Below are 14742 nucleotides of genomic sequence, written 5' to 3' on the forward strand. Positions count from 1 at the left end.
CAGAAATAGGCATTCTATAACTATTGAGACTCCATTCCCTCATTGTCCCCCGTCGCACCGCGGAGCGAAAGGGGGACTATGGTTTTCCCCTCCGTCCGTGTGTGCGTCCGTGCGTGCGTAAGCGAAGGACCGAATTCTCATTTGGTGTGTGGGTGCAACCCACGTCAAAATCCAAGATGGCCGCCGCCATGTATGTCTGACGCCATGTATGTCTGAACCTTGTGAGCGAAATATCTTGAAAAATAAGCGAAGTACTAACTTCTAATCTGGTGTGTGGGTGTATCTACCCATAAGGAAGAACGCTATTGAAAATTGGGTCGCCACGTCAAAATCCAAGATGGCCACCACCATGTATGTTTGAACCTTGTGAGCGGACTATCTTGAAAAATAAGCGAAGTACCAACTTCTAATCTGGTGTGTGGGTGTATATAGGCATAAGGAAGAACGCTATTGGAAATTGGGTCGCCACGTCAAAATCCAAGATTGCCGCCGCCATGTATGTCTGAACCTTGTGAGCGAAATATCTTGAAAAATAAACGAACTACTAACTTCGAATCTGGTGTGTGGGTGTATCTACGCATAAGGGAGAACGCTATTGAAAATTGGGTCGCCACGTCAAAATCCAAGATGGACGCCTTGCGTCTTCCACTTTGTCAACTCGCATCACTTCACCGAGGGGGGACCTAGGCGTAACGCTTGTTCATTACTTGTGTTTTAGTCAAATACATGTTCTTCTGGGCTATTTTTACGACCTCTAGAATTGTGGCCTTTGGTTGACCTCTAATGACCTACATATTGAAATAATTTACATAATCTAGTTTCATTATGATAGAGCGTACATAGACTATACAATTTGAGTATTAGATTTTCAATTTTGGTCAATCCACTCAAAAACTACAGTCATTATGGTTTCCCCTGCCACCGAAACCCTGGATTTTAGGTATTTACAAGAAATGGTTTAAAATCAATTGCTCCGAAATATAATTTTGCAAAAGCAACTCAATAATGTCCCCTTAGAATTATCGGAAGACCTCTAAAATATGCATTCCAAGTGTTTAAATCACCATTGGGTGATTTGTTACTTTATTCTAGCAACATGACTTGCCCTATGGTCAATTTTGGGCACCCCCTAAAATTGGTGACCTTTTGACCTCTGGTGACCGACACAATAAAAATATTTTGCATAAATCTTCTTGATGTACATAGACGGACATTATGAGTGGTATATTGTTAAGATTGACCCATCCAGAGCGAAACTACAGTCATTTTAGTTTCCCCTACCCCCAAATTTTGGGCTTCAAATTATAGCGGTAGGGTGATGTTTGAGAGGTGAAAACTACCAGAAAGCTGCCAATTTCACACTGCTATCACCTCAATTCCTCATCTGTAGGTCCTAAACTATCAAAAAAACATATTGAGGCTTTGCCACCAGAGATGGTACCCATATCTGGTCTGGCCCATGGACTATATAGACAAACACTGTTCTAGACGGCTTTGCCCTATGGGCTACGCCATAAACCTTCTGGTAAACAGACCATGCTCCAGACAAAACTCTGCCAAACTGGGTGATTTCCAACCTTAGCTGTGCCCATCTTTGCACTTTAATTGTGCAAGACAGTACAGGCAAAACAGCCGTCTCCAAGGGAGCTTTTGAATCATGTTAATAAAATTATTCTAAGGACCATTCCAAGTCGATGCTGATAATACCACTCTGTAAGAATAAAGGAAAGAAGGGTTGATGAAACTGCTGCAGATATAAGAAGGAAAGTGAAAACGCTGGTCTTTATTTAAAACTAGAAAAGACTAAAATCTTGTCATCTAAGGCGATTGATGTGTTCAGATTGGGAGACTATCATGTGGATTTTATTTTTGCTAAGACAGATAAAGACATAAAGATTTTTGCTCTGTCTACTTGTGCTCCAAGTATCTTTTCACCTTATTATTACTGTTTCCAACATATATATATATATATATATATATATTTATATTTATATATATATATATATTTATTGGTGGGTACACCCGAACATCACACATCGCATTCCAAAATCATGGGCATTCATATGGAGTTGGTCCTCCCTATGCTGCTAGAACAGCCTCCACTCTTCTGGGAAGGCTTTCCACTAGATGTTGGAACATTGCTGGGGATTTGTTTCCATTCAGCCACAAGAGCATTAGTGAGGTCGGGCACTGATGTTGGGCGATTAGGCCTGGCTCGCAGTCGGTGTTCCAATTCATCCCAAAGGTGTTTGATGGGGTTGAGGTCAGGGCTCTGTGTAGGCCAGTCAAGTTCTACCCATAATGTTTACCTACATTACCTATTACCTGTTTTGTTTGCAGTGGTACTTAGTGTTTTTCCAAGATTGGTGTTAATATTTTTTACAATAACATGTGACCATTGTACACTTTGCCAATGTACAGTGGTCATGCGCAGTTGCAAAAGGTGATGGTCCATGGTACTTTACAATACATTTCTCTTTCTGTTAGTCTCTACGTGGCCATGTTCATCGAGCCCATGACATGGTCTTTCTATACCTCTTCAGTTTCTATCGGAGCTGCTGCTGCAGGTCAGGTTTGTCAAACTTTCTGAACCTTGTGCTTTGAATTTTCGTCTTTCATACGTTATCCGGAGGTCAATGCTGGCTTTCAACAATCAATTTAATCAGTAATTAGTTTTTGAGATGTACTCGGAGCGATGTGGACAAGATGAGTCGTTTGTCAGGTTCTGTGGTCAGTGTTGTATTAATTAAGAAATTTGGCAATGTTACTTGTTCGCCTGTCACTGTGCAGTTCTTTGGACAGCCCAGGGTACGTGCCTCACCCTGAATTCCGACAGCACCACCATGGCTCGTAACACCGGCATCTTCTGGGCCCTGTTGCAGTGCAGGTGCGTCTCGAACATCTATCCCTGAATTAATATCTGGGCCCTGTTGCAGTGCAGGTGCGTCTCAAACATCTACCCCTGAATTAATATGAAATTCTAGGTGCCACTATGCAGCAAATGCAACTTGGCTAAATTCCCAGTGATCGTCTATTTATTTATTTAAAAATCCAGTGAGGAGGAAATGGGTGTTTGGAGTGGGGACAGGCCTGTGGGGAAAATTTAATTCAAGAGGGGGTGTTTCTTAAAAACAATGCATCAAAACAAATGGAAACGATGGTGCTTCTGCTAGAACACGTGAGAAAGGAGCCGGTCAAATAAAATTGTACCCCCTTATACTGGAGTTAATGTATTTAAGATATGTGGACTCCGATGATTAAAAACAGAGCTAAAATCCTCCGAAAATAAATAAATAATATGCACCACCCTTCATGCCTTTTACAGTTTACACCACTTGCAGATCACATTCAATTACTCTCTCTTAGATTAATGAAGTTTAGGTTTTATACCTGAGACCATGGTCGAGCTTCAATGCATGTGAAAGGCTCAATGATTTTTCTCATGCTAACCTTTATCTTTGGTCAATCAGATTCTAGAGGGGGGAAATTATACCTAATGGGGCGAATTCTTCCCCCATGTCTCCCCTCCCCCACCAAGGCTACAGGCCTGAGTGAGGAGATGGGGAAGCTAAATTAGAAAAATTAACATTAAGAAACAGAAGAGAAAGGCAAATTATATAACTGAGGTGGAAGGGCCACATTGGGGGAAAGGGAGAAGAGGGGATTTGGAAGCATCCCTACTTGTGTTGGTAATAAACACATCATCCGAATTTCCAAGGAGGTGGCAACATCTTCCATAATTGGATGGAATGGGTATTGTTACAGACGCGGTTTTAGATGTTAGTTTACCGAGCGGTTTGGTATTACCGCGTCCGCACAGTTACTCCCCGATTAGAACCCTATCCCGCCCGATTCCACTCGACGTTGACCAAGTCGCGCTATGCTAAATCAATGAAGGAAAGGACACAACGGCTGGGATAAATGCAACGACACAAGGGGTACAGTTCTCAAGACCTCCGGAGGAGGATATAATATTGGTGATGCAGAAACGGGTAGATTACACGGTAAGAGGTAAAGCACAGAAAAGATGGGCACTTAGACACAGTCTTATCTTATCCCCGACAGACCACAGACAAACGGGACAAGACTGACTTACACAGGGATTGATGGCAAGGAAGGGCAGGCAGTCGATAGCACAAGGTGCACCTTGGCTCAGGGGCAGAATCAACACGGTCCGGTCCAGAGATGCGGGGAGGTATTGTCGCGCTCGGAGGTGGCGTCTTCTCCCTCCAAGCTGAGGCGCATCTGACGTCACCTCCCTCTTCCTGCGCATGCTCAGCGGGGAGTGACACGCCCTCGGCTCGTTAGCTCCGCCCCAGATGGAATCGGTCCGCCGCTTCTATTGGGTGCGGGGGGTTACCGGGCTCCGCCCTTGACGAGGAGCTGACAGCGAGCCCCTGCGTGGTAACCCCGTCGGAGCACATGTTCAATGGCGGCTAACCAAGCCGGAGTGAGGACGCACACTCCCCGCGCCGCCGCCGCTGTTGTTGTTGTTGTTGTTGTACCATGAGGAAGAGCTGCGGGGAGGTATTGGGAGGTCCTAAACTTTCTAACGGTGCCATACAATCACATTCTGGTGCAACGAAGAGTCAGAATTAATGGAAACGAGTCCTTAACTGACATAGACTAAGAATAACTAGCAAGATGTCCTATAGTTGTCTTACATGAGATGCGGTGAACCTGGGCACGACATTTAAGGGGGGAAATAGGGGAAGGTCGGGGCTACAGAGTGTTGTTTACAGAAAATGTGACTAGGGAATGGGGGATTGGGGATAGTTGGGAAGTATTGGGGAAATAGGGGAATATTTACAAGCGGATATGGATGGATCCAAATCCCATATCCGCAACAGTATATTTGACATCGCACGTGGATTTCACAGCCAAAGCAGGAAACCTTCGGCATATAAATTAAGACATATCTTGTAATGTTTAAGATTATTATGACATACGAGTGCAGTAAGATTATGATTAAGGCTATTTTGAAGCCTTGACCATAATTTCTGCTCTTTTGAAAATTTCTCAAATGTTCATCTTCATGGTTTTCTTCTTCATTGGAAGTCCTGGAAAAGTAGCATCTCGCTTGTGTGAGATTTCGTTTTTGCCATTCCACCATTCGTAATACTTTGAGTATGGAACTAACATGGAGTAGTTTTTGCGGGTGAGTTTACGATTTTTCAATATCATGAGAAAGAAGTGAAAAGGGATATGGACCAATTAATGAATGCACAGATGTTTGAGGATGAAGGAAACTAGAGCAATTTGACTGTCGCCAATATTCCTCCGTGTAGTCCCTGCCTGTGACAATGGGTGGATTCCCTCGTTGACTGTCCTAAAAATAAACAAGTTTGATTTAAATTCCGTCAGCTGTTCTCAAGTATCACATTTTTACCAACATGCCAGGTTTCACATCGATCGGTGAAGCGGTTTTGGAGAAGGGGGCTTTTTAAATATTGGCTTTCTCGCTAAATCACGTGACCTACGACGTCATCATATTCAAACTATATGCAGCAATGGTGCAAGATGACATTTGTAAAGTTTCGCATCGATAGGGAAAACGGTTTCTGAGATATAATTATTTAATATTTTCCTTCAATCCAATATGGCTGCCACAGCATGTGACCGATGACGTTTTTGTGATCAACTTTTAATCGACAAGCCTATTCGATGACACACGTAAAGTTTCGAGTCAATCACTTTGGTGGTTTGGGAAAAGATGTTTTTTTTTTTTAATGGTTTTATGTTATAAATGCCAAACCATGTAACCTATGATGTCATAAATTTAATATTTCAATATCAATACAAATGGGTCATAGACCATGTGCATGCAATTTCATGACATTGCATGTGCATGCAATCTTGTGTACATCCTTGTGTAATATTTTTAGGATAAGGCATTTGATTAAAACATTTATGGCTGGTATACCACTTTACTGATGATTTCATCGTTGTCATACTTCCCCACTGGGTGGGAGTACTTGACAATGTGCTAAGTTTCAATTTTTTTGCATTCAGTGGTTTCCACGAAATAAAATTTTAATTATTCGCATTTAATCCAATATGGCTGCCATACCACGTGACCTATAACATCACAATTGTCATAAAAACATTCTACATGGGTGTTGCTCCTACCCTGAAAGTTTTGTCTCAATCGGACATGTGGTTGCTGAGAAAAACGAGGTTTATCGCGGTCGAACGGACGGACAACCCGAAAACATAATGCCTCCGGCTACCTTTGGAGGCGGAGCCATAAAAAAAGTTTGGCTGTTTTGAAGGAGGAGAAAAAAAATCACACATTTATGTCCAGTGTGCATTATAAGCAAAGCAGGAATGCGCACTGAGAATTACAAATTGGCAATAGGATTTATGTCGGGCACCAATAACCCCATTTGAATCCAGTGAGGCTTGGTGCATGGGAACTCAAACATGTCAGAGGGAAAATGACTTACCATGTCATCAGTGGCTATCTATTATTTTTATGCATAAGTTAAATCGATAGGTAGCAAAGGCGCAGGAGGCATGTAGGAAAATGTTGGGAGAACGCTTGGATTCGCAAGAGGGGCAGAGAGCGGTATTCAGGATTGCAAAGCAGATAGCGAAAGAGAGGTGTGATGTGATGGGGGTGAGTTGCTTGAAGGATGAAGTGGGACAAATCGTTGTGGACCCAGATGGAATTAAAGGAAGATGGAAAAGATATATGGAAATGCTGTTGAATACAGAGAATGAATGGGATGGCAACATAGAGAGTAACCCAGTTTTAGGACCGGCAGAGAAGATAATTGAGAAGGAAGTTGAGGAAGCGATAAAAGCAATGAAGAGTAGAAAAGCGGGAGGGCCGACGGGAGTTGTGGGAGATATGTTGAAGGCAGCAGGAAGTTGGGGTGTGAAGAGAATGACAGAGATCTGTCAACTGGTGGTGAAAGAAGGCCGCATTCCAGTGGATTCGGAACTGAGTACCCTCGTCCCTCTATACATGGGGAAAGGTGACCCTCTGGAGTGTGGCTCGTATCATAAAGTTATTGGAGCATGGAATGAAGGTATTGGAAATGGTGTTGGAGAGGAGTTTAAAGAAGAAAGTGAAGATTGACGAAAAGCAGTTTGGATTTATGTCAGGAAGAGGAACGACAGGCGCGCTTTTTATTGTGAGGCAGTTGCAGGAGAAGTACATGGAGAAGAGGAAGAAGTTGTTTCTTGGGTTTGTTGATCTGGAGAAAGCATTTGATAGGGTTCCATGTGAAGTATTGACATGGGCATTGAGGAAGTTAGGAGTGGAGGAATGGTTGATCAGAGTCGTGATGGCAATGTATAAAAGAGCGCGCACAGCTGTAAGGTGGAAGGATGGGAACAGTGGTGAGTTTGAGATGAAGGTGGGAGTGCATCAGGGGTCAGTACTAAGTCCACTACTATTTGTAGCTGTGATGGAGGTGCTGGCTCAGAACATAAAGGAGGGTTTACCGTGGGAGTTGTTGTATGCAGATGATCTGGTGTTGATTGCGGAAAGTGCGGCTGGACTGAAGGAAAAGATGAACAAGTGGAAGGAATGTATGGAGACAAAAGGTCTGAAGGTGAATATCGGAAAGACAAAGGTGATGGCAAGTGGTAAAGCACGTGGTGAGGTGGAAAGAACTGGGAAGTGGCCATGTGCTGTGTGCAGGAAGGGTGTCGGAGTGAACTCCATTCAATGTACAATCTGTGCTGAGTGGGTTCATCAAAAATGTAGTGGTCTGAGAGGGTCATTAACCAGTGTGGCAGCTACATTCAATTGCAAGGTGTGCACAGAAGGAGCTGCAGATGGAGGAAATGTTGAGTTGGATCTTGGAGACGGCATGAAGCTGGAAGGTGTGAAAACATTTTGCTACCTCGGAGACATGCTGAATGGAGGTGGATCAGACTCGGCAACGGTTGCTGGAGTGAGATGTGCATGGAAGAAGTTTTGGGAACTGAGTGGCGTGCTGATGAGGAGGGGAGTGTCGTTGAAGCTGAAGGGAAAGGTGTATGCTGCATGTGTGAGAAGTGTTATGATTTATGGGAGCGAGACATGGGTAATGAACGTAGAGCAGCAACGAAGGCTGGAAAGGGTGGAAATGCGAATGGTTCGGTGGATGTGCGGAGTATCGTTGAGAGAGAGGAAGACAAATGATGAATTGCGAAAGATGATGGGAATAGAGCTTGTGATGGATGTTGTGAAGAGGAACAGGTTGAGATGGTTTGGTCATGTTTGGTGAGGAAGGATGAAAGTGACTAGCTGAGAAGAGCGATGGAAATTAATGTAGAAGGAAGTAGAGGACGGGGAAGACCGAGAAAGACTTGGCTAAAGATGGTGGAAGAAGAAATGCGGGCAAGGGGGTTAACAAGGAGAGATGCAGAAAATAGGGCAAAATGGAGAAGATTGTCATGGGGACCGCAAGGCTAACCCCCGCTCTAGCAGGGAAAATGGCCTTAAAATGCATGTTGTGTGTGTTGTTGTATAAGTTAAATCGATCTTTTGTTTGATGTTCCACTTTAGACAGCTAAATACTAGTAAATTGCAGTTTTAATGTCCTGGGCCACAGACACTTAGTACAGTGACTGGATATAGAAGGACTAAATCCCCAGAAGACCAGATGCTCAGTATGCAAATTCTTTCAATGTCAACAGATCAAAGGTCAGAGGTCATGTCAGTTAAAAATGTGACAACTTGAGAACAGCTGAGGGAACTAAAATCAAACTTGGCTCAAGTATGTATGATGATGCAATAATGTGGGTGGCAGCATATCGGTCAACGTCGTTATTTTGAAGAGTGTCATTCTAGGTTGCCAATATACATGTGTAAATAGGACCCGAGTGATGTCTGAGCATTCCCTGCTGCTCTGGTCTCCATTCCTCCGCCCCCACACATTCCACCAGTGAATTTAAGTTTATAAACCGTGAGATTGAATTGATGTGGTGTAGTTGAAGTGCAGGCTTGATTGGCCAAATGGTCTTGTCAAACATCTAAATTGCCTGTGTATCCTTGTGTAACCTTCTAATTAGGAGTCTGAATTGCAAATTTAGTTTAAGAAATTGATTTGAACCCCGGCTTTACTAATGCTTCGTCCAGTGATGGCCCGGTCTGATCCACAATACAGCAGAAGTTGACAGATATTTTTCCTCAATAATAAAGTTTGGTGAATTGGTGAGAATTATTGACTCATTGGTATAATTTTTTCAGCTTCCTGTTGGGCAACTTGCACGTCTACATCAGCTGGCAGGGCAAGACTCACATCCTTGGTCAGTCTTACCTTTAATTTCTAAATACATTGTTGTTTGCCAAACTCACCATCCCTTCCCCTTCAAAATTATCCTAGTTATTACCCCAAGAACGCGAAGCGAAAAGCAGGGTTAAGCAATTGGTTAATGGTTGTCTGTCTTGTCAATTTATGATCGAAGAACAACTTATTTAAATCGAATGTTGTGTTTTGAACACGAATCGGAACATGAATAGAATGACAAGTTTGCTGTTTTACCGTATTTTGGCTCTGAATTTGTCCTGACCGCACATGAGCAGAGAGGAATGAGACATTTTTACTCTGTCTGCCTGCCTGGCAGTCAAATAAAATTGAAAATCATATTAAACAGGAAGCTTACTGTTTTTAAGGACGTTATGAATAGATACAAACAAAAGGCACGAAGAACTAATGTGACATGTTAGGTAGGGTGATGTAATAGATACTGCAGTAAATAGAGGTAAAACCCAAAATTCATTCATTTATATGCCTTAAAACCTTTATTGAAATTGAATTATATACTTGAACACTGTAGAACACAAATCATCTTCATGATATGTCCAAGAACCATGCTATTTATTTATATGGCATTAGAGTGTGGCATGTCATGGAAGAGGGTACAGTATCAGAGTGAAGAAGAGGCTGTCGATATGGCTATGTACAAGGCCGATTGACGCTGCGTTCTATGGTGATCAATATAGCCTACATCTCCAAAACTGTGACTCAGTCATCTTATTACAGTGTGTAAGGGTGATGTACAAGACTCCTTCAGTAGCACTAGACTTCCGGATTTGTTTGAAACGATCCTTAAAATCATAATTTTTTTTTTTTATTTTTTTATTTTTTTTTGTATACAAGATCGAGGCTCGTGAAAGAGCGAACATTAATCACACAGAAAGACAAACCGACACATAAAACATATAACATAGGGAGCGGTAGACAAGATGGGGAGAGAGGGGGAAGGACACAAACACAACATTTGAGAGCAGGGACCGAGAGACATGGAGACATCGAGAGATCTGAGAGAGGGCGAGGGCTTTGGGGGGGGGGCGTGGGAAGGGGGCAGTGGGAGAGGTATAAAACATATGGACACTGCCAGGACTTCCAGGAAAGAAGTTGGAATTTCAAACAAGGTGGACCTGGGGTGAATTAGCGGGGGTAGAAAAGATCAAGGTTTTGGATGGGGGAAGATAAGAGATGGTGGTGAACAGCTGTTTTAAAGACCTGGAGGGAGGAGTGGGATTGAAGGGAGTGAGGGAGTTTGTTCCAGAGGCGGGAGAAAAGAGGAATGAAAGAGTGAAGGTGAGCGGAGAGCCGAGATTTCGGCAGTTTAACCATCAGAGGGTTGCTGGCAGATCTTGTGCGACCTGTAGGAATATTTGGGGGACAGAGCACAGAGAGAGCTGGGGGTGCAAGGCCGGAGAGGAGTCGGTAGAAGACAGAAAGACCACCTACCTGCCTGCGGTGAGTGAGTGAAAGGCCCTCAGAGATAGCTTCATCGCGGGAGATTCCAATAATTCTGAAAGCTTTGGTTTCAACAGCGTGAAGCCGAGCTAGGTGTGAGGCAGGAGCACCGGCCCATAGGGGAGAACAGTATTCCATTGAGCTGCGGATGAAAGCCTTGTATGTGGTGAGGAGCTCAGGTGTGCCGAGGAAGGACTTCGCACGACGGAGGATGCCCAGTCGGCGACTGGCTTTGGAGGCCAGCTTGGAAATGTGGTTTTCCCAAGAAAGATCATGGCAGATAGTGAGACCCAAAATCTTGAGCGACAGAACTTCTTGGAGAGGATTGTTGAGAAAGTAGATGGGAGGGTTGTCCAGTCGATCTTTTCGGAGAGACATAGTAAGAGTGTGAGATTTGTCAGGATTGAAAGACATGTTCCACTTGTTTGACCAGTCTGTGATTTTGTCCAGGTCTTCAGAGAGTGAGGAGGCAGCAGACTGCCGATCTGAGGGAAGAGGAATGGAGCGGCAGAGAGTGGAGTCATCAGCAAAGAGATAGAGAGGATTTTCGAGAGAGTCAGAGAGATCATTGATGAAGACCAGAAAAAGCACGGGGCCCAGAACACTGCCTTGGGGAACTCCAGCCTGAACAGGAAGAGGAGATGAGAGAAACCCATTCAGGGCCACACGTTGACGACGACTAGAGAGGAAGTCCGCCAGCCATGCGTGGAGATTTCCATGGATACCAAAGGAGGAGAGTTTGGTGAGCAGAGCAGGGTGCCAGACCGTGTCGAAGGCACGTGATATGTCGAGGGAGACAGCTCTAATTTCCTGTTTGGCATTGAGGACCTCCATCCATTGTTGAGACAGCAGAAGCAGCATGTCCAGAGTAGAGTGACCTGGTCTGAAACCAAATTGATGATCAGAGATCAAGCCATTGGAGAAGAGGAAAGATTTCATATCAGAAGCAATGATGGATTCCATGACTTTGCTGATAATTGGGAGAAGGCTGATTGGTCTGTAGTTGCTAGGATCTGTTTTTGCACCTTTTTTGTGCAAAGCGGTGATGTTGGCTGATTTCCAAGCAGATGGCAGTTGACCTTGAGCAAAAGAGAGGGTGAAGAGAACAGAGAGAGGGTGAGATAGAGCAGCAGAGCAGGATTTTAGGACCCGTGGGCTGATGCCGTCGGGTCCAGTTGCAGAATCAGAGTCGAGGGTTGACAGAAACTTTTCCACCTTGTCAGGAGGAAAGGACACGGAGTCCAGGAGCAGCAGGGTACGACTGGGTATGGTGGGTACAGAGAGGGATGGGTTTGGGACACAAGATTTAGAGGCAAACACAGAGTTGAGGCATTCAGCTTTTTCACGTGCGGAGTCAGCTGTGTAGCCGTTTGAGGTAAGGGAGGGGATGGAGGGGGAACAAACACCAGAAACGGATTTGACCAGACGCCACCAGGATTTGGAAGAGGGAGACAGATAAGAGAGTTCGGTCTTGAGAACGGAGAGATATTGTTTCCTGGCTCTCCTGAGGGTGGACACACACTTGTTTCGGGCTTTGTGAAAGGAAATGAGACTTCCTTCCGTTGGATTTGCTTTCCAGGAGACGAAGGCAAGTTGTTTCTGGGCAACAGCCTCACCACAAGATTCCGTGTACCATGGACGGGAGGAAGGGTATGACAGCTGAAGACGAGATGGGATAAATCTGTGCATGAGAGAGAGCAATTTACTTTGGAAGAATTCCCAGGATGAGTTGATGTCAGAGGTGGTAGAGATGGGAGACCAGTCCAGATGATTGATGGCTGCTTGAAGACCGTGCCAGTTGGCCTGAGTGAAATGCCAGACTCGTCGACGCTGAGCAGGCTCCCTGAGGATGGTCAGCGAGATGTCCACTTTAACAAGGACATGATCAGATGATCCGATCGGAGCAGAAGAAGAGCAGCAGACATTTTCAGGGAAGTTAGTCATAACCAAGTCCAGAAGAGAAGATGTTCCGTTGACTGAGATCCGGGTCGGGAAATTGACAGATTGTGTCAGTCCCAGTGAGTCGCAGAAGTCCTTTGCTGAGGAGCCATGGCTGGTGAGAGAGGTACCCACACCCAGCCAACTGGCATGATGACAGTTGAAATCACCACATATGAGGAAGAGAGAGTTGGGATGAGTAGATAGAAGTTGGTCCATATCATCAGACAGCGAGATGTAGATGGAGTCATCACTGTTTGGTGGACGGTACAACACACATATGAACAAGAGGTGGGAGCGAAGGGGAAGCCGTAGCCAGAGGTATTCCTGGGGGTGAGGTGGAGAGAGTGCAGTGCAGGGCGAGTGAGGAAGAGAGTTTTTGATAAAGATAGCAACCCCGCCTCCAGGACGAGGCTCAGGTCTATCATACCGGAGGATGGAGTAGCCCGGGAGAGATACTATGGAATCAGAGACATCATAAAGGAGGAAAGTTTCTGTTAAGCAGATCACGTCTGGTTTGACAGAAGCAACCTGTATGGAGAGATCAGTTAAGTTTGAACGAAGGCCCCGGATGTTTGAGGTCCATACCGTTAATGAAGAGGAAGGGGGAGCATCAGATACAGAACAGGGGGGAGGAGGGGTAGGGTAAGATGTGGAAGAGGTGGAAGAGGTAGGGAGAGCTGTTGAAGGTGTGTCAGAGATTTCAGAATAGCTCGGAGAAAGGGAAGGATGGGGCGGACAAAAGGTTTGATGGTGATTGGGTGAGCCACAATGAGGTGTTATTTGAGGAGGGGGAAGAGCGAGGCAGAAGGTTGGGGGAGATGGAGGTGAGAGTTTGAAGGGGGAAGAAGCGGGGAGGACGCTTTGAGGAGGGGGAGTGAGAGGGGGGAAATTGAGAAGCAATGAGGGTGGGGAGATTTGAAGGGGAGGGGTGAGGGGGGAGTTTGGGAGGGAAGGGACAAGGGGAGGGATTTGAAAGGGATGGGATATGGGGGACATTTGGAGGGGAGGGGTGAGGCAGGAGTCTAGGAGGGGAGGGGCGAGGGGGCGTCTTGGCGGGGAGGGGTGAGGGGGTAGTTTAGGAGGGAGGGGGCAAGGGGGGAGATTTGAAAGGGATGGGTGATGGGGAAGATTTGGAGGGGAGGGGTGATGGGGAAGATTTGGAGGGGAGGGGTTATGGGGAAGATTTGGAGGGGAGGGGTGAGATTGGATTTTTGAAAGTGTACCATTTATGGGAAACGAACATTTATTGCAAAATGAGTTTCTTGTGACCTTCGAGTTAAAAATACGTTTAAGGACGCTGGATGGAGGATGGAGTGCAGGAGAGTTTAGGGAATGTAGAAAAAAGGCACTATAGGAGATGGATATTTTTTTTGGGATGAATTGATTTGGTGAGCAAGTCGAAAGCAGCCTTTTAAAGAAGAAGAAGAAAAAGGTGTTATAAAATATGACGGAATACATAACTTGGGGGGAAAGTGTAAACATTGAAGGTTAATGAGTGAAAACTATCTGGGGAAATGGGGGAGAAACACGTGGTCGAAGAACGAACGAACGAATAAGAATGAATAAACGAATGAGAACAGAGAAGGAAATGTTTTTTTTTTTTTTTGTTTGTTTTTTGAGTTGAGATTTACACAAGGAAGTAGGCTATGGGTGAAAAGACTGGGAATACAGAGAACGAAAGTTATTGGATCACAAACGACGGACCACTGAGAGAAAAACAAAGCCTCAAGGTTGTACAGTGCACACTGTACAAGGCCTTGCTCGCGACACGGCAAACAGACGATCAATTTATGAAAGATAAACACCGAGAAACAACCAAAGTTGCACACAATAACTTCACACACCGAAAGATAAATACAGTTTCGACAAAATACAATTGTGAACAGACTTAACTTCGAAAAACGTGGAGACCGTGTGGAGCTTCGAAAATCCCTGCCGCCGTCTCCAAGATCTCGCGAGATCGAGATTTAAATTGAAGTATACACAAAGAATTAAGTTAAGCACCCCCCCCCCCCCGTTTTTTTACAACCTCGCACATTACAAGTTTGTTGTCGTCAAAACAGTGTAATATACCCATGATATTGCTATATTTTCT

General features: G+C 44.7%; 1 protein-coding gene across 2 annotated transcripts in view; it reads left to right on the top strand.

Moving 5' to 3' along the window:
* Window positions 1-14742, top strand: part of LOC137433492 (UNC93-like protein MFSD11) — a 290101-nt gene that overhangs the window by 207619 nt on the left and 67740 nt on the right. Inside the window, exons 5-7 of one of the 2 annotated variants that reach the window (XM_078785282.1) lie at window positions 2488-2567; window positions 2791-2887; window positions 9188-9246. In XM_078785282.1, coding sequence (XP_078641408.1) covers window positions 2488-2567; window positions 2791-2887; window positions 9188-9246 — 236 coding nt within the window. The remainder of the gene's footprint in view (window positions 1-2487; window positions 2568-2790; window positions 2888-9187; window positions 9247-14742) is intronic. The other variant, XM_078785283.1, reaches the window with a different exon arrangement.

This window comes from Myxine glutinosa, chromosome 10 (genome assembly GCF_964187855.1).
Source record: "Myxine glutinosa chromosome 10, kmMyxGlut1.1, whole genome shotgun sequence".
Taxonomy (NCBI): Eukaryota; Metazoa; Chordata; class Myxini; order Myxiniformes; family Myxinidae; genus Myxine; species Myxine glutinosa.